General features: G+C 51.9%; 6 protein-coding genes across 6 annotated transcripts; 4 read left to right on the forward strand and 2 right to left on the reverse strand.

The window, feature by feature from the left end:
- Positions 1 to 162: 162 nt before the first annotated feature.
- Positions 163 to 3026, forward strand: VTN00DRAFT_8296 (uncharacterized protein; the record flags this gene model as incomplete). The annotated part of the gene is made up of 4 exons (XM_069435134.1): positions 163 to 334; positions 470 to 903; positions 1024 to 1428; positions 1494 to 3026. The coding sequence occupies 4 exons, from the start codon at positions 163 to 165 to the stop codon at positions 3024 to 3026; spliced, it is 2544 nt and encodes an 847-aa protein (XP_069286562.1).
- A 4455-nt stretch (positions 3027 to 7481) lies between these two features.
- On the forward strand, positions 7482 to 9194 carry VTN00DRAFT_8297 (uncharacterized protein; the record flags this gene model as incomplete). The annotated part of the gene is made up of 1 exon (XM_069435135.1): positions 7482 to 9194. One exon carries the CDS (start codon positions 7482 to 7484, stop codon positions 9192 to 9194), a length of 1713 nt encoding a protein of 570 aa, XP_069286563.1.
- Positions 9195 to 10328: 1134 nt separating this feature from the next.
- Positions 10329 to 11963, reverse strand: VTN00DRAFT_8298 (uncharacterized protein; the record flags this gene model as incomplete). Its single annotated transcript, XM_069435136.1, has 1 exon — positions 10329 to 11963. One exon carries the CDS (start codon positions 11961 to 11963, stop codon positions 10329 to 10331), a length of 1635 nt encoding a protein of 544 aa, XP_069286564.1.
- A 2026-nt stretch (positions 11964 to 13989) lies between these two features.
- Positions 13990 to 15209, forward strand: VTN00DRAFT_8299 (uncharacterized protein; the record flags this gene model as incomplete). Its single annotated transcript, XM_069435137.1, has 4 exons — positions 13990 to 14397; positions 14452 to 14521; positions 14575 to 14787; positions 14845 to 15209. The coding sequence occupies 4 exons, from the start codon at positions 13990 to 13992 to the stop codon at positions 15207 to 15209; spliced, it is 1056 nt and encodes a 351-aa protein (XP_069286565.1).
- A 3172-nt stretch (positions 15210 to 18381) lies between these two features.
- On the reverse strand, positions 18382 to 19590 carry VTN00DRAFT_8300 (uncharacterized protein; the record flags this gene model as incomplete). The annotated part of the gene is made up of 3 exons (XM_069435140.1): positions 18382 to 19202; positions 19267 to 19402; positions 19471 to 19590. 3 exons carry the CDS (start codon positions 19588 to 19590, stop codon positions 18382 to 18384), a joined length of 1077 nt encoding a protein of 358 aa, XP_069286566.1.
- Positions 19591 to 21535: 1945 nt separating this feature from the next.
- On the forward strand, positions 21536 to 23745 carry VTN00DRAFT_8301 (uncharacterized protein; the record flags this gene model as incomplete). The annotated part of the gene is made up of 4 exons (XM_069435141.1): positions 21536 to 22054; positions 22105 to 22433; positions 22486 to 22557; positions 22611 to 23745. The coding sequence occupies 4 exons, from the start codon at positions 21536 to 21538 to the stop codon at positions 23743 to 23745; spliced, it is 2055 nt and encodes a 684-aa protein (XP_069286567.1).
- Positions 23746 to 23846: the final 101 nt, after the last annotated feature.

The following is a 23846-nucleotide window of genomic DNA, read 5'->3' on the forward strand; positions in this document are numbered from 1 at the left end:
CTTCCACTGGAAAGGACACCTTTCCACCAACGAGAAAAGCGGGCGGACCCTCCGATTTCTTTCTGGTTCACCCCCGCATGGAGCTGCAAATGAGCCAACTTTCACATGTCCGTTTTTGACCGACTCCAACGCGACAAGTCGTCCACGACCACCTAAACCACAATGGATCTTGCGGACCCCCACCGCGGGGGTTCGCATGAGCTTGACAACGATGCCTCAGAGCTTAATGCGCAGCAGCCCAGAGAACTTCCTGACGATCTGCCCAAGTCGTTAGATGACCGCCGCTCTGTGCCCGTGTTCCAACAGGAAACCGAGATATACGATGCATGGCAAGGTGCGGATCGACATTCCTCATGGCGCCCACGTGTTTCCCCCTGATCGTGTGGCATTTTATAACCTCTCTGCAGCATCGCCTTGATATGGTTGGTAGGCTTTCAGTGCTAACGATGTGTCATTGCGAACTCTACAGGCCAATCTCAACTCCTCACCACCCCGGTAGCCGCCAAACCTTTGACCTTCAACCTCGCCCTCGACGACCACTCTCACGATAACGACCATGACTTCCAAAGTCAGTACACCCGTAAATACCTCGATGACGATGACGCGTCGACGACCGCACGCCTCGAGGATAGCGACGCCCGGTTGATGGAGATGCTTGCTGCACAGGCGGCCCATCGGGAGGAGGTCGACCCCGTGGGGCCGGACGAGGATGACATCGCGCTGGACGAGAAGCTGTCCGATGGCGAGAAGAGGAATATTTTGCAGAAGAGTCTGAATATGGCTGCGTCCAACGGGGATGTGGAGCGCGTAAAGAAGCTGGTCGAGGGTAAAGCGAGAAACTATGTGGATGTGAACCAGCCCGACGAGGAGGGGACAGTGCCGTTGATTTACGCGAGCTGTTTTGTAGGTGGCCTATCTTATCCATCACATTACTCGTCTACGCGTCCTGTCGAATGGATTGCGATGTAGCTTGGATTTGGGTTATCAGAGGAATGCAGGGCTGACACTGTTACTGGAACACAGGGACATCAAGAGGTCGTGTCTGCGCTCCTCGACGCCGGCGCCTATGTCGACAAGCAGGACCGCAACCAGTGGAGCGCCCTGATGTGGGCGATGACCAACCGGCACAAGACCATCGCCAAGATCCTCCTCGACCACGGTGCCTCTCCAGACATCAAGTCCTCCTCCGGCGGCACCGCGTTTGACTTTGCGCAGCCCGGAACCGACATCGAGCGGTACCTGCATGAGAATGGCTACCACTTCGGCTCGACGACCATGGACGACGATTTCTACGACTCCGGGTTCGGACACGGCCGCTTCGAGGAGGAGATGGCGGAGAATGAGATGAAGCGGCGGATGATGATGGAGGAAAGTGCGATCAACCTGGAAGTTGATCTGTCGAGTTTGGGGCTTGATGAGAAGTTTGAGGTATGTTCCATTGCCAATGGAGATGATGGGACTCGTTCAGAGCGCGACCGCTGATTGCTATACAGTCACCCGACGAATTCGAAGACGATCAGCAGGAGTTTGTCTGGGATAAGTGTTTGAACGATCAGATGTTTGTCTTCCAGGAGAATGAGCTGGAACGGATATTGGATATCATCATCACGAACATGACGCCCCAGCGGTCACCGTCTCAAAAGCCGGTCCCCGCGAATCTACTCTTCCTCAGTGCACGCTACGCCCATTACCACGCCAGTCCCGAGCTCCTAGCGAAACTGCTGGTGTCGGCGACGGATAAGATCAACGATGTCGTCGAGCGCCATCAGTGGGATATGACGATCCTGGCTTTCTGGATATCCAACGCCACGTTGCTGCTTCACTATCTGAAGAAGGACACTGGACTGGTGGAATCCACGGTGGAGTTCCAGCTACATCTCGCGGAGCTGATCAATGAGATCTTCATCCTGATCATCCGTGACGCTGAGCGGCGGATGAACAAGGTGCTGGACGCCGCGATGCTGGACCACGAGACCATTCCCGGGTTTGAAGACGTCCACTTCCAGAACGAATGGAAGCTCTTCCGCTCGAAATCGAAGGCCAAACCTCCCGAGCCCGCTGAGAAGCGTTTCCGTCCGCCGTCACCAAAGCGAAGGGCCCAGACCTCGCCCCGAAACATCACATCCCTACTCTCCTCGACCCTCTTCGTTCTGGATCTCTACGACGTCCACTCGGTCATCACGACGCAGATCCTCTCGCAGCTTTTCTACTGGCTCGGTGCAGAGCTCTTCAACCGGATCATGACAACACGGAAGTACCTCGCGCGCACCAAGGCGATGCAGATCCGCATGAACGTGTCGACCCTGGAGGACTGGGCGCGGTCGAACAACCGGCAGCCGGAACATTACGAGAACGGATCGACCACATGTACGGGGGAGAGTACCGCCGAGTCTGCCAGAAGACACCTGGCGCCCGTCATCCAGCTCCTGCAGTGGCTGCAGTGCTTTTCGTCGCTGGGCGAAGATTTCGAATCGCTTGTCACGACGCTACTTCAGCTGCAGCAGTTGACGCCGGCACAGCTCATCCACGCCGTAAAGAACTACCGTCCGGAGGTCGGGGAGAAGGGACTCACGAAGAACGCGATGAAATTCCTCGTCGATCTCCAGAGCGACCCGGACTTGCTCTTCCGGGAGGAGCGGAAACTGCAACAAGGGCCGAGGGGCGACAAGGAAAAGACAGCCCCAGAGGAAGAGGAACGTCCTCCCCCGGTTCCTCCAAAAGACTACCCCCCTTCCCAGGGATCAATCCCACCAGTCCCATCGTCTCCACCACCACCGAAGCGCGCAAGCCAGGCCCCGTCGTCCCCGTCCCCATCCATCTCCTCTACCATCAACATCACCAGCGACCGCAACAACAACATCCTCCTCGATCCTGCCATGACCCTGCCGTTCTCGCTGCCCTCCAGTACGGATATGCTCATCAGCTACGGAGCCGGTTGGGGAGGGACGAACCGCGAGCGGGCCAGGAAGTATATCCCGACCGTGCCGACGGAGGTGTTAGAGAGGTTTAACCGGAGTGATTATTGATGCACCATCACCTTTTTCTACCTCCACCCAGGGAGTATGAGAGGACAGGGGAATGTAGCTTGGCAATGCAAGGATCCGGCTGATACCGTCAAACTCGTTACTTTTGTTGGTTGGCTTTTTACCATGTAAACAACTTTTGCATGTGAATTTTTTACTTATATACCACAGGCGGGGGCGCGGCGAGTTCAAAGCGCATGGGAGTTTGTCGTTGTCGTTGTGCTGCGACGCTTTGCGTCGAGATCGCTCCTCTTTGTTGCATTCAACTGGACATACATGAGTGGACATAACATTGCTCTCTGGTCTGGTCTGGTCTGGTCTGATGTACAGTATGTAGGTTAGGTCAGATTAAGTCAGGTTCGATCAGGTTAGGTAGATAGATAGGGATTTTCATTGCTGTCATGTCAGTCAGTGCTGGCACTTAATCAATTCATTGTATTCCATTTTCTTGTTATATTGTTGGTTTTCTGTGTTTGTTCTTGCGTTGTGCCCTGTGTATGTACTTACAGTACTAATCTAATCTATCATCATCATCATTACTTTTTAAGGTACAGAATTTATAGAGCCATATCCCGTGACATCTGCTCTTTCTTGATCAGGACTGAAGTCGAATCGGAACCTGAACCTATGTTAGTGATTATTTTTCCCGTCAAACTCGAACCTCACCTCACCCCTCAAAAACATAGGTTGAAAACAATCACCTGAGGGACACATTTTCTAATGACGGGTCAGTCCATTCCATTCCATTCCATTCCTGATCTGATGCCTGAATGCGAATGCGAGAGGAAGCTTCACCCTAGATCTACCTAAGATAATGGTGTAGCCCTAGTACTGAATCTTAGACTCATCTGAATGAAATCTTAGTAGTAAAGCGAAGTACCTATGAGTCGGGAGGACTTTGCGGGAACTTGGATTTGGTTGTGGCTTTCTAATTCGGTGCATTCCAAACCTGTACCGTTTCTCGATGGGTTCCGTCTACAAGACCAAGATTCTCGGAGCGTACGGTCCTGGCTTGATGTCTTTGCCGGGGCCTATCCGTCAGATGGAGTAGAGCATCTAGTTGTTCTTTCCTTTCTACAGACAATACAATGGAGACTGGGGCTGAGGCTGAGACTGACATGTGTCCTTGAGACATCCATATCACCAACGAGCTCGTCATGTCACGTCAGGGAGGGTGGAGACACGTGCGGATACGAATGTCTTGCTTGGTGGACGCGCCAGCGCGCTGGGCTGCTGGATCGGGTACACGGCGCTCTCTACCGCACTGGTGGGACGGGAACTGGGAGACGAAGTTGGCTGTCGGGGAAGAAAGGCCGAGTGTATTGTATGTGCGTCAGGTTCTGGGGGGGGGAGCGTGATTCGGGATATAGGGGAGAGTCGAGATCCCGGGTTGTCAAGGTGAGGTGGGATACGGATAGGGAGCTGAACCGAAGGGCAGGTGTTTTCATGCAGCTCAGATCTCCAGGGCACAGGACGTTGCTTAAATATCGGGATGGTCAAACGGGAAGAATCGTCGAGTGTTTGGGCTATGTTTTGCATAGGTATATAGGTATGCGTCTGCTGAACTGACAGTATCCATGTATTTAAAGAAGGATGAGCGAATATGAGCATTATTACCTGATGCATGTGCTGTAGATACAGGTATGTACCTGCAGAGCTAACCATTAGCGATATCAGACCAGTCCGGTGTTTTCAGAAGGAGAAAATGCGACTCAGAATGTTGTACAGTACATAGTTGCCGTGTAACTAACAACTCAAGTAGTCTGCATCGCATGAACGTTGAACGCATGGAACGTCGATAACAAGCATGAACGCTTCCCCACGGGTCGTCTCGTCTTGCCATCGAGTGGACCATCCTCGTTTGAACTTGCCAAGCTGAGTTATCATCTGGAGAATGTGAGACGGTGTCAGGTTTCAAGGGGCATGAAGCTTGCCATGCTGGGAGGAAACAATAGTCGCGAGTTGCCTCTGCTCCGTCTTGCGGAGACCGAACGGGATCACAGCTGGAGAAATGCTGTCAGGTACAGTTATCACAGCTGGGGGAGGTATCCATGGTCGGATTCAGATGGTGTTCGGTCGCGCCCCCTCCAACGACTGCTGTCTCGTTCCATCAGGGCGGACTCGGCGGGACGGCGCATCCCCAGTTCTTTGAGTTTCGGAGGTCCGACCTTAAGCTTGACCCTCCCTCTGGAGTCCAAAGTCCAAAAGGAGAACTCTGGTCCCTGGCACGACCTCATCTCCAAAAACAAATGAGACACTCGGGGGACAACCGACGGTGTCGTCATAGGTGCTGGGGCAGCCGTTTTACCTTTCCAGGAACAGGAACGCACGGACGGCATCTCTTAAAAAAGTACGTATACCACTGCGTATGCAACTACGTATACCGCTACCATGAGTTCGTCCATAGATCAAAGTCAAACAGCATGAACTTCTCGAAGCGTCGAAACTCCCGACAACCTCTCGCGGCGCAGCAAGGTCACCGGCCGTGAAGCTGTCCCGTACGGACTTAGGGCTGTGATTCGGCCTTAGATCCCGAGCTGGCGCCGGGTGTGTTTCCGTGCCAAGGGCAGCGAAACCCGATCCTGCTATTCCATTCCTACTCACTGCGGATCCGACGCAGCGAACATCAGAATGCCTGGTCACACATGATAGGCAGAGGCATGTCACTGCGTTAATTTGCGCTTCTTGGCTGCGCTGCCTGGAAAATTTGCCAGAACTGGGAGCGGCCTGGCATGTCCTCGATGGCTCAAGCATCCAGCGATCTCACTCGTCCTGAGAAAGCGCTCACAGTCGTCATCGTATGGGGTATCTGTACTCACAGTTCCAGTCCCCTTAGTCCCGTTCGGGAAGTACGGCGGTGGGCGATAATGAAATCACATCGCGCGGGAACGGTCCAAGGCCGAGCAACTCGCGAGCGCTAGCATGGGATGGGGCCGCCAAATCTTTCTCAAACCTCGTCACGCTGCAGGATTAAGATTTCCTCATTTCACCAGATGGGTTAGGTTGGGGCAGGACACACAGTTTCCCAGATCGGTAGAACGCGCATGACGTTGTGATTGGGCCCGGGGCGCCGGTGGCAGATCCCCACGGTCGAAAAGAGGAAATCCTCATCTTAAGCTCGACGCTTTGGATGTCTGGCGGTCCACGGATCGGCTGCGAGAGTCTCCAATGGAGGTTTCCAGAGCCGCCGGCCACATGTTGCGTGCTCCATGGTACCGATTCCGTCTCCAGGTCGTAAACAACAATAAGATTCGAATACTCTCGCTGCTACAACAGAGGCCCACGGGATAAAGAGGATGGGAACGAAGAGAGCTTGAAGGGGAGAAGGGATCCCTCAATGGCTGCCATGCACCATCCGCTGTAGCGTGCGGAGTATTTAGACGACAGCCAGAGACGCAGCTGCACCTGTGAGGTCATTTTTTCCTTTCGGTCCCGGTGGCATCTGCGGCGGGCTTATCTAAGAACCCCAGACAGAATGTGAAATTCGAGGGATTCAAGGGCTACTACGCAATGTGGTAAAGGCGAGCAGCGGGGTTCGGACAGCCTTAAGGCCAGAAGTCCCATGAGCGTTTCCGACTTGGGCATCCGCAGTGCTTCCAATCTTCCCCAGCGCATGAAGCCGCCGCGCAGACGGGCCAATCCGAGCGCGCCGTGCAGAACGCAGGCTCTGATTTGATACATCTCCTGCGCTGCGCCCGCACTTGAACGAGTCGAACCCTCATTCTCGGAGGTTTTCTGTCGAGTCCCATCTGACGCGGTGATCCCCTCGACACGGACCGCGACGGTCCCAACGGGCAGATGGACCGTCCGATTTGTTATGTCTCGCTGTGAGAACTCGCTGCTCCACGCCATTCTACCTGCTGCCCTGTGAGCGGACAGTGCAAACGTTCAAAATCGTACGAGTCGGACTCGTACGAGAGCGGCGGCGCCTGCCGCGCCCGCGGTTATCGGCCACAGTACCCGAAACAGCTAGCAGCATCGCGCCTGCCGCATTAGGCACTTGCCAACCTTGTGGCTGTAAGTCGCTCTCTCCTTTCTGGGCCCTCTTGCCTGATCGGGCGTCCCGGCCTCGTGCCCGGCAAGACCCATCGGATGCACCGCCTCGCCTTCCTCGTCTTCGATCTGGTGCTCGTCTCGTCGCGGTCGCTGTTGCCTTTTTTCCTTTTTCTTTCTTTCTGTTCCTTTCTCTTCTCTTCTCTTTCTCTCTCTTCCGGGCTGCTTTGCGCCCATCGTATGCTTGGCTGGCCTTGTGCACGTCTCCGTCGATACCCCTATACATATACATACTATTATACACCTGCATATACACACTTCCAGATCCACATGTCTAGAACATCTACATGACTTCAATGTTTATTCTCTCCGCTTCCCTCGGATACCATCTTCCCCCGCCTCTGTCGTGACCAGGTCACTGTTGCGTCTGCCCTTGTTGGCATCGTGCCCGGCCACTCCGCATCCATGTTGCTTACGCTCAAACCGCCTGTCCAGAACGGAATCAAAGGTCCTCATGAATACTCTATCGTCCGCCAGTCGATCCCCACTCCGCGCTCCTCCACATCATCTACTACTGACCGTCCTTCCACTCCCGGCCCTTCCAAACGATCGACGGAGCGGGCGATGGACGCCTCACGAAGAGGACTCCCGCCCCCGTCGTCGATGACGCTTCCTCCGCAGGACCCCGGCCTCTCCGCGGCTCCTCCCGCGGGCCAGCTTCCTCCGCCCCCGCCCCAGTGGCAGAATGCGGATGAGTCGATGCGCCAATGGCTCCAGGCCAAAGCGGAAGACGACCGGAGAAGGCAGGAGGAAGAGAAGACGCGGCAGGAGAGTCTAAAACTGGAGCAGCGCAGGATTGAACAGAGCATGCTGCAAGATGCGCTCCGCTCCGGGGTTCCTCCATATATGGTCCCGTTGATTTTTGCTGGAATTGGTGGAGGGAACCTACCAACTGCGGCCTTGGACTTTGCGCAGCACTACATTGCGCAGATGAATATACAGACCCAGCAGCAACATTACCAACCACCACCGCCTTCGCAGCATTCTGCAGCGCATCCGCAACCCTCTTTAGCTCCACCACCACCACCTCCTCCTCCTCCTCCTCCTCAACCGCCTGCACAGCATCATCAACCGCTGCAACCAGAAGTCCGTCGCGACAATCGCACAATTCCCCCCAACCCATATGGGGCGCAGCAGACAGCGCCACCAACAGTCCCCGCATCACCTCCGCAGCATTCATACGGACGGAGTCAGCAATCACTCCTGCACGGAGGTTCTGCGCATGGGAGTCCTGCGGATCTACGGGGTTCCTCTACGGCGCCTTTATCGCGTATCAACACCGCAGAGATGCATATCCACCATCCTCCTGCAAATGTCGGAGTAGGGCAGTATCCCACCGGCCCAGCAGGCCCTCCACCGCCACCTCCGGTCAAGCAGGAATCGCAGCAGCAGCAGTCATCGCCGTCCATCTACTTTCACCACTGGGTTCCCCCAGGCCAGTCGCAACCCAACACGCCCTCTGGAAAAAGTCAGCATGAATCACCGCTCTCGTCACATCCCCACTCTCACCTGCGGTCAGAATATCAAAGTTCCCCGGGGAGAAAACGAAAGGCTCAGGGCCCGCATCCACCAGCCCCGCCGCCATCGTCACAAGTATTGGAACGCTCGTCTTCTGTGCCGCGCCAATCGCCTCAACAAACGCCTCCTGGGGGGGCAGGACGACCCACAGGTTCCCACGGACATCTACGTCAACGGAGTGACGCTGGGGTACACGAATCTCGTTCTCAGGACCGGCCAGAACCAGAGCACGCAAGTGGACAGACGCACGCACGGTCGATCTCTGGATCAACGGTTGCGACGAGGGGACCAAACGCGGAAGGAGACCAGGCCAGGGATGATCGAAGAAGGGCTAGCGGTGGAGCAAGCGTTGGCGCTTGGAACTCACGCGTTGATGAGAGTCAGGGACAAGCGACCCTGGCACAGAGTGCTCATCAAAATCACCAGACGGACGGTCAACCTCATTCACAATCCGTGCAATACAGCACATATCCTCGTTCGCAAGACAGCGCTAGCAGTACTACCACACCGGCAGCGGCTCCGCCACCAGCATCTGAGACGAACGTTGGCGGTGGATCCGGACGAGCTCAGAGTCCAGGGCGGCCCCGCGGCTCCATCTGATGCGCATTGATGCATCGTTTCGCGCCAACTGGCTTGGTTCAGCCTGAAGCTGAAGTCGTTCCTTTTTCCTTTCCTATTTTTGGATAGATGAGTTACATGAGATGGCCACTCTAGAGTGTTGGATCAGATCGAACCGAGAGATTTTGTTTGGGCGAGGTACTTTGAATTGGCTTTTGGGACCCTGCATTTTTCGACATGCTTTCAGTTTGGTTGGCATTTTGCATAGAGCATTGTTACCCCTGTTGGCATGTCCTTGGCATGTCCGCCACCTATACATACATAGCTCCTCGGCTGGACCGATGAATCATGTGAATATCCTACAGATCATTTTGATAGACCTGTCGGCATGAATGCATTGACAGAAAAGTGAACCATGAGTATATATCACTCCATTCAAAACTTGGATTGATATCCTGCCAGTAGGAGTGCCATTGTAGAAGAGTGTAGAGTTACAGTGTGAATTGATGTCCAGGCATGATGTTATTTTCCATAATCTGATACGGTCAGAATCCCGATGTTGATAACCAGATAAACCACCCTCGAGCCGTTCTGATTGGATAAAACCCGTGTCAGTGTGCTGCATGTTTTCCTTTCTCTCCTGGGAGTTCCGGTCTGGCCTATTCTCTTCTATTCAGCAACAACAATAAGAAACCTTGGCCAAAAAAAGGGAGGTAGAATGGTATAAACAGCTCTGTTTTCTTCTCTACCTTACCTATCCTTAGGTTAGGTTAGGTTCAAGCCAATTAATATGAATATGACTATGACTGTGAATACAACTAACTATCTGGAAAGTTTATGGTACCTAGGTAAATACCCATCTACCTACCTAACCTACTGATAAGAATGGATGGATGGATGGATGGTGCATCCCTATTCTCTCCGTATCATATCTATGAAACGCAGGTATTTGGTGTGATGGGCAATAGATTTATCTATACCTCATCATATATTTATGAATGTAAAAACGAATGTGTTAGGATGGAAATGTATCTATCTGGAGGATGGAGTAGGAGTAGTAGATAGGTAGGGTAATTTCTATTATTATATCCAAGCCCTCTCTGCAAAACTTAGTTATGGCTACTTAGGTATCTTATATTTATGAGATGGATATATAAAGATCGAAATCTCAGATATTTAAATCTTAGTCACCTTCACCGTCACACCGTCCCTCGGCCGCAGGACCAACCGCCACATCTTCAGCTCCTCCGGGTCGGTCACGGCCTCGTCGCGCTCGAACCGGAACTTGCTGAGCAGGCAGCACAGCAGGATCTTCATCTCCGTCTCGGCGAACTTGCGCCCGATGCAGCCCCGCGGACCCTGCAGGAAGGTCATGAACGCGTTGGTCGTGTACGACTCGGGCAGGTGGTCCCACCGGTCCGGGTCGAACTGGTCAGCCGTGGGGCCCCAGAACTCGGGGAGCCGGTTGATCGCGTTGGCGAGGACGTAGACGGTCGTGCCTGCGGGGACGAAGTAGTCGCCCAGCTTGTCGTCCGCGAGGGACTCGCGCACCGTCATGGGGATCGGGGGGATGTAGCGCAGGGATTCGCGGCAGACGTTGTCCAGGTAGGGCAGCTGGTCTGGGTCGATCTGGGCGATCGTGTTGGGGTCCTCCCGCATGGCGGGGTCGAAGAGGAACGGGTAGTGGGTGCGGATCTCCTCGCGGAGCTTGTGCTGGACGTCGTGGTATTTGCTGAGGAGGTGCAGTGTCCATGAGACGCCCGTGGCGGTGGTGTCGTGGCCCGCGCCCAGGAAGGTCATCACCTGGTCGCGCATCGTCTCAAAGCTGAGTCCCTTCTCGCCGGCGGCCTGTAGTTTCAGGTTGTCGCGGACCAGGAGAGAGATGATATCCTTGTCTGCTGGGTTGGCAGTGTTCTGCTTCTCCTTGATGATCTCCGTGGCCTTTCCAAGGATGATATTGCGCGACATCTCCATGTCGCGGTTCATCTTTGCGGGGAGGTATTTGGTTACGGGCCAGAAAGCCTGCAGCCCGTGCAGGATGCGGGACGGCAGGTCAAACACGAACACGGCCCGGTATGCCTGGCGGAGAGGCGCCTCGGGGTTCTCAAGGGAGTTGACGTCCGCGCCGAACCCGGCCTCCCCGATGATGTCGAGTGTGGCCCGGTTAAGCCACTCCAGCACCTCGAAGGACTTTGTCTTGAGGTTGGAACGCGTCATCTCCTGGTCCCAGAGCTTCGACATCAAAAGGGCCTTGCGCCAGAAGATCGGGGAGAGGTATCGGATCGAACCGATGGAGAAGCCGGGGGTGAGAGCCTTGCGCTGGTGAACGTGTGCACCGCCCTCGGCCAGCAGAACCCCTTCTCCCAGGATACGAAGCATCCACTTCCTGGCCCTGTCGGGCTTGGGGTAGTTGTAGGGGTTCTTGACGGTCATGTGTCGCAGGGCCGAGTCCTCCGCGATGGAAAGTCTCTCTGCTCCCAGAGGAAAGAAATACCGGACGATCGGTCCATATTTCTGGTGCCACTCGCGCTGGGGGACACCGACTTCCTGAGTGATGATGGTGAAAAACTGGCCCCAGAGAGGGAACCCCGGAACCGTAGGTACGACACGGAGGGGAGAGATGTAGAATGGATATATGTACGACTTGTAGAAGACGTATGCGAGGGTGACAAGAGAATATGTCCAGAGAAGGGCTTCAGCCGTGTCTAGAAGGGTCGTTCTTGACAGGACACCGGCAGCGACGGTGGACACAAGCATTAGAGGTGTGAAGGCCACTTTGAATTGGGCCTTCACGGGGCCCTGGACAGTCATGATATGACGCTTGACCGAGAGAAAGGATTCAAAAAGAGAATAATAGAAATATAGAGCAAGGCGGACTCGTGCAGAGCAAGATGTCCTGACATCGAGGGCAGATATGAGATGGACTGGAGATATCGTTTCCAGTTATATCAGAAGAAGCAAGCGATAGGATCGTGCTTCTGAATCCCGCCCTCCCTCTCATGTGAAAGGAAGGGGGAGCCCTATCGGACACCACCTCGGGTCGCGAGCTCGGTCATTTCTCGTCAGTGCAGGGGACACTTCTGGACCTTGCACCTGGGAATGGAGCCATTGGAGCCATGAAGGAAGGGAGTGGCAATCCTAGTGAAGGAGTCAGCATGATGGAAAATGTGGATGTAATGCAATTGTGACTAATCTTGACAGGGATCTAGGCTGAAAAGCCGTGTCGGGAGATCGCCTGGACTCAATGCCGCGCCCTCCTGCGCAGATATCCCGCTATTGGTAGAGAGCTATATGTGTGAGCCGTGTCTTCGGCTCGTTTAAATGAATAATTCGATAAAGCCTAGATGGGGATGCAGGAAAAAGCCGAACATGGGCGCGCGAAGGAGGTTGTAGATGCTGTGTACGTGCCCAAGGCGTTTGCACTTGGTACGGTATGTTACCGTATGTACGAAAAACGTCACATCAGTACCATGGTATTCGGAAGTATGTACTGTACTGTAGAACTTCAGGGTAAACGATAGATACTGCATACTGTTCCTAATATATCGATTAGTCTCATTTGATATTCTTCCAATGCATACTCTCTTCTAATGGTTCTAGTGTCCAGTAGTGAGCAGGAGAGGAAAGGAAGGAGAGAACGATACATTTGGAGAATTCGATCCGTCCACTTCTTACAGCCTCGTGGGACTGTTTCTGTATCCAACCATCCTTACAAAGGATCCTGTATAACTCGTATCAGGGAAGCGGAAGTGTAAGCCGCGTCCCTTTGCTAGCGGATCTTCCTTGCATCGGTGAACTGGCTCATTATCAGTTCGCGGAACCGTCGGTACATCATTGCAAAGCCATAGTAGGCCTTGCCGGGTGGAACATAATACCTAACCAACCAAATCAATATACGAAAGTTCTTTGGTACTCCTCTATAGGAGCTGCACACCTTTATCATGCAGCTTGTCAACTTAGAGACGAGCCCACCCGATCTCCTATCTCAGCGGCCCACTGAGATCAACCTTATCACACTCGTGCTCTCCAGCTGCAGCGAGGGACGCTTACCATTATGAGCAAAGATCAGAGATATCCACCTCGTCTTCAGATGTAACCCAAGGTTGTTTTCTTTGTTTTTGACTTCTTGCTTTTTCTCTTTTCTCTCATATCTCAGGCGCACCACGTAGACGAAGTGACCTGCGGAAGCCTTCCATCGGAGAAATTAACCAGTCTCATGGCGATATCCGTCCACCTGCTGTGTCCTTCGCACTGGCAACTTATGTCACTGTTCCCGTGCAGCATGCATGAAGGCGGGAGTTCCCCCTGTAGCCCTGCGAAAATGATTCCATTGAACCGCTACAGGTTCTGGATGCCCCCATATTATCAATCAAGGATACTGTGAGCCAGACGGGAATTCAAAATGATTACTGTCCCGGTTCGGGTCGCCTAACTGCAGCTCTGCAAGGACGGCTGAGATACCCTAGACAGCTGGCAAGCACCAGGCCCCTTCGGACGCACAAGGAGATGCTGGAATGTGGTGGGTCTGAGGGGAGAGGATCGACTTTCCACCAGTCTAGACCCTTGAATTCTACATTATCACGCTATGGGCTGTATATATCTTTGCTGCTTTGTCAAGCTCGTCTCTCGACCACGTCTCCCGGCCCGAGTGTCTTCCCAGCCCGCGGAGGAATCGCGGGGTCCACCACTCACTCTTTCCTTAGAAGCCGCAGTTGAGAAAGCCTGCCCATGATACCCATCCCCTTCATGTTTCTTGCTTGAACTGTTTAAATCTCCTGCCTCCTGCTGTCAATTCTCTTTGAAGTTCCATGTACCCATTCTCCATCTGGTCGTCACCATGTCCGCCGGCTCCCTAGATGCCTTGTTCATTCCAGCAGGCACCGCCCTGCTCAAGAACTCGCCATGGACACTGTTCGATCGGGCGTGGACGTCTATAGTGGGATATCCTGCTGTAGATTTCCGGTTTGTCCCCGGGAAAACTCCCATGGCGACTATGAAGGAGACTCTGCTCATGATCTCCTTATACTACATTGTCATCTATACCGGCTGGGAGTTCATGAGAAAGCGTCAGCCGTTCAAACTTCACACGCTGTTCATGGCACATAATTTCATCCTGACGGCTCTCAGTGGGGCGTTGCTGGTGCTCTTCCTTGAACAAATAATTCCGTCGCTCTGGAAGCAGGGGCTCTATGACTGCATCTGCACTGATGTAGGCTGGTCAGACCAGCTGGTAACCCTCTACTACGTATGTGTCGATTGCCTTACCTTCTGACGCAGGATCTTCTGCTAACTTCTGCAGTTGAACTATTTGACCAAATACATAGAGTTTCTCGACACCGCTTTCCTCTTCCTCAAAAAGAAGCCATTGAGTTCGTTTTCCATTTCCAGAATGATTAATATTCCTATTGCTAACCACCCTCAGCCTTCCTCCACACCTACCACCACGGCGCAACTGCCTTCCTGTGCTATACTCAACTGGTCGGAAGAACCCCGGTGTCATGGGTGCCAATCACGCTCAACTTGACGGTTCATGTCATCATGTACTGGTATTACTTCCAGAGTGCCCGTGGAATTCGTGTATGGTGGAAGGAGTGGATTACCCGCCTCCAGATCCTCCAGTTTGTCCTTGACCTGGGTCAGTTAAGCAGACTACTCTCAGGTTGAGAAACAATCCACTGACAGTACTCTGCAGGATTCATCTACTTCGCAACCTGGGACTACTACGCCAGCGTCTTCGATAATCTCAACTTGCCTCACATGGGTACATGCAGAGGCGAGCCCCTGGCCGCGCTGACAGGCTGCGTCATCCTCAGCTCATATCTCGTGCTTTTCATTTCCTTCTACATCGCGACGTACAAGAAATCCGGCAGCAAGGGCCGCAAGACGGTTGGCGCCAAGGCAGGAACCAAGGAACGTCCTTTCGCCAACACGACCGGCCGGACAACCGAAACCCTCAAAACGGCCCGTAACAAGATCGGGAGCGCGAGCATTGACATAGTGGAATCGGGGAGTAAGGGCCAGTGGAGTGCATCCGCGATCCAGAGCAAGACAGAATGAATGGACCGGTGATAAATCGTGGGTTTCCACAGAAGTGCGGGCTAAGTTTGGCGAGTCGCTCAACCGTTGATCCCCATATCCTTTTCAGAAAGCATCGCCTCTCGCTTGTCCAGCTCGTCTTGGAACAAGTTGGGGAAGAGATATAGTTAGCACCATGTGGGGCGGGAAGAGCGGGAAATCGACGCTTGGATGCTTGGTATTGCATGCAGAATTAGTGCTCGGTCAACTCCTTGCGGAGGTGCCTTGCATGCTATGAGTTCTTACAGGATCAGGATCGAGCTCTTAGCAGACTTGGCAGCCCGAACACATTTTTGAGAGTTACATTCTGAGTCTGACACGTCAACACGGCAGCTGGAGACTATTTAATCATATATATATAATATTAGGTGGTAGTGCCATGTGGTATGATCCACTTATACTTTGTATCGTACTTCTCAACTAGCTAGTTTGATATTACAGTGAATGAATACCTTTCACTTGTTGCTATATACATGGATACGGTAACGTTAGTGTTGTACAGAATATTGATATGCCGTGGTGGGCGGGCATAACCCATGGGGGTACTCCGGTGAAGGCTCCGATTGCTGTTGGCCGATAGGGATCCGCACTACTGCGTCGCAGTGCAGGGGATTTCTGCAACATCGCTGCATATATCCCCCACGCCCAGCATGGGTACCTAAATATCATATGTATCTCGACGATCACTTCCCTTATCTTGCTTGTCCACGGGTAAGTCCGCCAGTGCAGAAACGGTCTAGTTTCAGCTACCTTTTCGGAATCCAGGTAGGCTACTATACTAGTAGGCAAGTAGAAGAGACATGCTGTCCAATCGAGCCCATTCACTGATATCTATGGCATGAGGACCACCAGGAAAAGGAAATAAATAACGATAAGGATCTGTCAAGAGAGGGGGGAATACGAAGTCAGAGAAACCTTAAAGTAGGCAGGTAATTACTTATGTAATTACATACAAGTACTGTGCACTATAGTACGAAGTAGCGGGTATTCTCAGGTTACCCATATGCTCTTCTGGTCTCGGGTTTACTTGCGCCAGGTCCTCCAGCTGCCAATGCTTGGTGATGATGGACTGTGGCTGAAAGCTTCGAATACGCAGAAGCGTCCCTGAGGATCTTGATCTTGATCCTTGTTTTCTTTGATCCCTGATCCCTGATTCTGAGCTGAGCTGACCTACTGAGTCGGGGGGGGGGCCTTGCACATGCCTGTCAAATCAGACTTCCCGCTCTGCTTTACACGTATGTCCATCCTTGTGTTGTTCGTCGTCACCTCTGCGGCTCCGCATGGTTGGCAACCAACTTTGAAGGCTTCGAATTATACTATACTAATCATTGCTACCTAACCACCTAGGTACGTACCTATGAGAACTTCAAAAAGTATTCCAAATTCTTTTTTTTTCTTGGGGAGCCTGAGCTGAGTTGGTCTGGACTCTGGGAGCTGGCTTTTCACAGACCTGTGAACTGTACAGATGGCACGGGACGGGATCTGATGCTTGCAGGTTCCCCGCTGGGTCTGGGTCTGGTCTGCATCGTGGATCGTGGGATGGACTGGAGATGGAGATTCGGGGGTTATCTCCGATCGAATGATCGACGATCGGGCAAGCCGATCGAATCGAATTGAAAGAGCACGGGCGGGATGAATGAAGGATGGTGGGATTTCTTTTTACTTGACGATGACCTTTTTTTTGGATTCCGTGTACACCACGGGTTTTACATGGCTCTCGGTCGGGTCCGTTCGTCGGTAGATAGATCGGTAGGTTGGGTAGTTACTATGAGAAATTTTGTACACAGTGTATACATCACCAAAGGGATGGACGGCACTTGATCGATCGTTATACTTTTGTTATGGAGAACCATTTTTTGTTGTTGTAATTAGTTAATGATGTATAACTATTTCTAAGGAATATTATCTATCTAACAATATCCTCGTGTTGTGACTTCATATGACCCCTCCTCGAGATCCATCAAGTCTATATCTTGTTTTTGGGGACTAAGAGAAGAAGGGGTGGGAGCAGGTAGCTACTTGGTACTTTCTGCACGGCATTCCGACAGCAACCGATCGCAACCGATCTCCACGTCAAGCGATCGCTCTTTTCAGGGTCTCAGGTTCTGATAGTATATCGTGCTTTCTCTCTGGGGTATTTCTCAGCCACACCTTGGGCGATCTTGGGCGATCGACGACGGGAGAACAGGTTGCAGAAGAGAAAGAACCGGATTCAGCCTAGTCGTGGCAACCGCTGCAGACAAATCATGATGCGTGAATTTGTGATGAACTGTGATAATAGATCTCAAATTCTAGATCATATGGTACATAGATCCAGTTGTAACCTTGTTCTAGAGCACGAGGATCATCCGAGTTCTGACTATGGGGACTGAAGTCATCATCTGTAGCGGTGCCGTGATGTTGACAAATACCTTCCAGATGGTGTGTACCTCATATAGCAATGTAGTATGCAACTGTACTGTAGGTCGGTACCTCTGTACTGGGTACATAGATGCATGCAACCTTGGTGTACTCCCGACGACGAATAATCGATACCTGGAAATCCTGTTCCAAGAAAATCTTAGCATATCAGAATCCAGAATGAGGAAGCGTGTGCGATTCTCTTTTTTTTTCCTGCCGTCAATTTGCGATTGCCATTTGGTTCGTTGGTGGGTAAGTGACGCAGAAGATCCAATATCGGACATGTCATATGCGTGTCTTACCGTCGGGTGACATGTGATGGGAAGGTGTGGCTGGTGGCTGATGCAATGTCCATGCCGCCCGCGGATCAAGAACAACAAAATACATCACGCCATATGATGTACCTACCAGGTACTGACTTCAAGGGAGAAGCGATTTTTTCTGTATATCAAAAGGTTATTTTTCATGTAGCTACTAATTTCTTGGTATTTCTTCCGGTTTGGGTAGCAGAGTATGTACATACATGTATGTAGAGTATAAGGTAGTGTACTTTATAGTGTAAGGTACTGTACCTTCTAGTGGTGGCGGTGACAATTGCATTGTCTCCATGACAGCCGTAACGGTGGAGAGATGTTGTCCCCAGACCCGTAAATGAATTGCAATGAAACAAGAATCCATGACGAAATATGCTCTATTCAACTTCTCCACAAAACCCCATAGAAGACAATACTTGGTATCAATTAATCAGATCGAACTACCACAGATCCCGCCGCATCCCCAGCGCATCTGCCTCCCCAGTAAACTCACCGTGCAGGCGGTCCAGTTCCATGAGGCGATTTGCAATCTCCATGCCTCGTTGCCTCTCCGTCTCTATCCGTTCCCAAGTCCACTCCTCCTGTACCTTCTGCTGCTCGAGCTCCTTTGGCCCCAACATGGACAGGCCGTCCTCTGAGGAATCGTCGAGCTCTGGCGAAAGGTGCGTCGTCAGTGTGTCCCAAGCCATCTCCATCTTCTCGACGATCTTGAACGGGATGTCGTAGAACTCCTCGACCTGGCGCGAGAAAGTGAGCTTTGGGAGAGGTTCTTGGCGCATGGAAGACAGGTAATCATCCTGTCCGGGTCGTGGAGGCAGCAGTCCGGAGACCTGTAGAAATAATTCTGGCGGTATTGTACGGCGTCCTTTCTTCCAGACGCACTTGCTCAACCCGGACGCGAAGATCGCATCTTCCTTTTTAACCAGGTCCTTCAGATTTCCTTGTCGCTGTACCTGGCCCGGTAGAAGCGTGAATGAGCGCGGCTTGATAGCGTCTTTGCGAACAAAATGCGTCACGACGTATATCCACTTCTGGTCCCAGGAGAGGATGCGCGTCCAGAGCTCGTATGGTTGGAATGGCTTCACCTCCTTCCGGAAGGAGCAGCTCACGGCTCCGAGAGCCAGGCCAATCATTCCTTCAGAGACGCCAATGATCCCTCCGGACTTTGTATTGCGGGCGTAGTCGATGCCCCTGGAAAATAGTGCGCACATAAGGTGGGCTCGAGCAACATCTAGGTCGGCAAAGTAGGTACTGTTGGACTCTAGAGCGTGTGAGTCTAAAGGCATACAAGAGGAAAATGAAAATATTGCAGAATTAAAACTTACTGTGCAAGTTATAATCCATCTCCATGATTGATCCTCTAGACGACATAATGAGAGGCTGGAAGAGCTGCGCAGGAGTAGGGCCATTCTTCTGTCTGTTCGAACGCAGCACAAGGCGAAACCCTCGAAGTATGCGAATCTAGAGAAGTATTTAGTAAAAGAAAGATATAAAATGCTATATATGCCTTGGCAAAAAATAACACCTACGTGCCATGCGAAGGGTAGGCCCTTGAAATTAATCAGAATTATGAATATCAAAGCCAGCTTCCATATCCAAGAGAGGATAGAAGACTCGTTCAAATCAAAGGGATCAGATTCCAACGACATAATGAATAGATGGCACCGTCAAGGATACAAAACGGCGCTTGATGACTCCGGCGGTTATATCGAGGTAAAAGAGGAGTTTCCTCATGCTCTACGGGCCTTTCGTGGCGACATGATTGTTTTCTTTTGATGAAACCTGTGAAAATTTCCCCCCACCATGTAAGGAAGACGGGAAGTTGAGAGCTTCACATAAATCGATGAGACATACACACCCTTAGCCCACTCTCCGCGGCAGGGATGGCATACCAATGGGGCTCAAGGAAGAAGCACGTTGAAGAGAGTTTGGATTTGGTCCACCACCCCAAAGCTTAGAGTTTGAGGATCGAATTCAGCCGTATATTATCAAGTAGTGACTAGCAGTATCCACTTGTGTAGGGCGGCAGCACATAAGACTCCTAACATAGGAAATTACGTTGGACGCTCTGAGGTTTAGCACTATGTAGAAACACCCCAAGAGAAGAAAACATGATATAGTTCAAATTTCAGGCATCCCGTCACACAGCTAATACTTGCATTTCGGCGATACCTACGTGGCTCTATCCGGCCACCTCAGTCGGCAGTTTCACATCCTTGTAGATAACTGAGTTGTCCGTCCTATCTGGCAGGCCTCTTATCGGTCCAGTTAAACATTCCGGCACCATAGTCCAAAGCTAGGCCAAAGATGAAATTAGCATGGTGGATAAGCTGATAGACAGAGGAAACGAATATTGACTGGAGAGAAGGATGCAGCATAAAGTACCTACATGACCTAGGCGCAGATTGATGCGTAACGTTATCAATACAGAGAACAATACATGCAACTATGTACGGTATGTTATAGTACATACCGTGACGAACCGTCCGCGACGGCCAGGGGTAAAAAGCGGCGTCGACGCTAGGGGCAGATCGCCAACTCCGCGATCGCGCTTATCCTTACTTATCTCGACCTCTTCCTCGGATTCTTGGCAGGCATTTATTTGGTGCCCTTTCAACATCCATGCATCAGACCTTCCTTTCTAGGGGCGGATTTCACTGCCACTTTTGAGAATCTGTCCCGTCTGTCGAGCGCTGGCCACCTTAGTTGCGGCTGAGGAGCTTCCAGATGATCTCGATGAACCCCCCCCCCCCCGGACTTACAGATATAGTAGCATCGGGATTTTTCCGGAAATCCCCGGTTATTTCTGCACGCCCTTGATGTGTTGTTTACTACGACCTTGATCCTCGTTCGCGATGCGGTGGTAATGATCACCGTGTTTGTTGATGTTAAGCTATCCGTGGCGCGCCAAGTCCCTGCAAAAGGCGCTCTGCATGCGCCGCATGGGAAAATGACATCCGGCAGACAGCATGCCCTGCTGGCTGGTGCCAAGTTGCAACTTTTACAAATACCCCCGCGCGATAGGATCTGTTTGGAGTGGGAGAAGATAGGTTCATGACCAGTCATGCCCTTGCGGTGGCCCCAACTTCTCCACTCTATGCAGCGGCTTCACGGTTTTTCAATGGTTGACCATGATAATTTGGGATGAGGTACCACCTGCTTACCCTCGCTGCCAGTTCAGTTTTGACCCTGGTTCGCCCTTTCGTCATCCCTCGTATCGATATACCCCATGCTTGCAGGTTGCATCCCGAGGCAGGACTATGGCTCCAAAAAATTGTTTATGACGGCAAATGAAGCCGCGGGGATAAGCCCCGAGGTGCAATGTTTGTCGATCTCTCCTGTCTTTGAAAATCTTCAGTCTCCTGTGATCGCGGGATTGCTAAATAGTTTCATTGACTTGATATGCTCCTCGCTTAGGATCGCGTCCCGTCCGCTGTTAAGATTGGTGAATTCCCATCGAGCTTCTCAATTTGATATCCGTTCCCTCGTGCATCTCGCTTCTCTTGCAGAGAGGCTACACCCGTGTCTTTCTTGTTCAATTTTGAATTTGCGCATTATCTTCTGTTTGTTTTGGAGCGCGGGAAACTTGCCATGATGTCGGATATACGTGGCCCAAACCCTGAAGTATACATGTCCGCAGATAGCGAGCGTCACGATCAAGATCTAGAGCGGCCAATAACCCCCGAATCTTTGACAACTGTGGAGGAAAAGTCAGAGGATGGGTCCGACTCTGGTCCAGAAGAGGGGCAATTTGATGACGCGCCAACTGAACAAGAGAACGCCTCGAAGAGAAACTCGATGCCCGAAGACACATCCCCAAAGCTCGAGGATACGTCTAAGAGAGACTCGAAGTTCTCTAAACTCGATGATCCGGTAAAGGAAACAATAGACAAGCCAGCACCCTCGGCCACATGTATGAGTACAGTCGAAGAAAAAGGGTCTCCTCCCCCCGGCGATCTGGAGCAAGGTATTCCAGATCAGGAACCCCAGCCAACGGAAAAGAACAGCAACTCTTCTCATCAGTACCCCGGTCCTGTTGCCCTTTCACTACTGACTATCGGGATATGTCTCTCCGTCTTCCTAGTATCATTGGATAGAACCATTATCACTACGGTACGAAAGACCATAAGCTGGTGCTTCCTTTCTGCTGACGCCTGGTAAAGGCCATCCCCAGAATCACAGATGAATTTCGGTCGACTAATTCCGTTGGGTGGTATGGGTCAGCATATCTCATCGCTGCATGTGCCCTGCAACCTACCTATGGACGAATATTCACTCTTTTTGATATAAAATGGACATACCTGCTAGCTGTAGCTACCTTCGAGATAGGCAGCCTGATATGCGCCGTTGCTCCAAACTCTACAGCCCTTATTGTCGGTAGGGCCATTGCTGGATGGGGAAGCGCTGGCATCCTTACGGGCTGTTTTGTTGTTGTGGCTCATAGTGTACCGCTACAGAAGAGGCCTGTCTATACTGCTGCTGTTGGCATGATGTATGTCTTCATAAAACAGATTAGTAGCCACAGTGTCTAACTATTTATCTAGGTTCGGTGTGGGTGCTGCCGTCGGTCCTTTACTTGGTGGTGTTTTCACCGGTCTGGTTACCTGGCGTTGGTGGTAAGTGGACGATGTTTCCCTCGAGCTATCCACTACTTTCTGACCTCTTATAGTTTTTACTTCAACCTCCCTGTTGGAAGCGTCACTCTGGCAGTGATTGCTCTGTTCTTCAAACCTTCCAAGTTTGCGTCGCAAAACCGCCCGTTCTTCCAGAGAATTTTGCAGCTTGACTTGATCGGAAATGCACTGTTACTTGGGGCGTTTGTGATGCTATTTCTAGCCCTTGAGTTTAATGGACAGCAATATCCTTGGAGCAGTCCAACTCTGATTGGTCTGCTTGTCGGATTTGGGGTCACCCTCATCACTTTCCTCGGATGGCAGTGGCACATGAAGGAACGGGCCCTGATGGTTCCAAGCATTCTCCTGCAGCGTAGCGTTGTAGCGAGTTGCCTGGCCGCACTCTTTATATACGCTACGATGTTGATGCATGCATACTACCTTCCCATCTGGTTTCAGGCTATAAAGGGTGCATCAGCAGTCGGATCTGGTGTTGATATGCTCGCATACACTCTTTCAAACGCCATTCTTTCCCTTTTAACTGGAATCGTCGTCACAAAGACTGGATATTATGCGCCACCAGCCATCATCGGATCTGCCATTGGAACCGTCGGCTGTGGGTTACTGTGCACATTGCAACCCTCTACCCCGTCATCAAAATGGATCGGATACCAGATACTTGCTTCAGCTGGTCTTGGAATGGCAGTGCAGCAGGGCTTTATTGCCGTACAGAGAGTCCTACGTTTGGATCAAGTTCCCATCGCTACCGCCGCCGTGACCTGTTTCCAGAGTCTGGGCGGCGCCGTCTTCGTCTCTGTCGGTAACAACATCCTCCAAAACGGGCTCTTGGCAGCTAGCGACGCGAACCAGCTCCCTGGTGTCGACATCCAAGTCATCATCGCTGCTGGAGCAACTAGATTCCGCTCTGAGGTCCCGAAGGATTCCCTTCCGGCCGTGATCGGAGTGTATAACCACGCGTTGCAGCAGGTCTTCACCGCTGCCGTCATCATGGCTGGCCTGGCATTCGTGTCTACCCTGGCCTTGGAGTGGAAGAGCGTCAAGACCAACGAAGGTGATAAAGATGAAAGTGTACAGTCAGAGTCGCAATCACAGTCAGTATCACAGTCACAGTCACCGGAGGATGGAAATGCGTCCAACAACTCGCCTGAAGAAAATAATGATAAGGCGTGAGATGAGCTGCAGATCAAAAGAAAAATTTCACACATTCGATGAAAAAAAACTGATTTCCTGTCTGGAGATACCCATGAGAGTTTCTGGTCGATTATATTACA

This window comes from Thermoascus crustaceus (genome assembly GCF_041956765.1).
Source record: "Thermoascus crustaceus strain CBS 181.67 unplaced genomic scaffold VTN00scaffold_5, whole genome shotgun sequence".
Taxonomy (NCBI): Eukaryota; Fungi; Ascomycota; class Eurotiomycetes; order Eurotiales; family Thermoascaceae; genus Thermoascus; species Thermoascus crustaceus.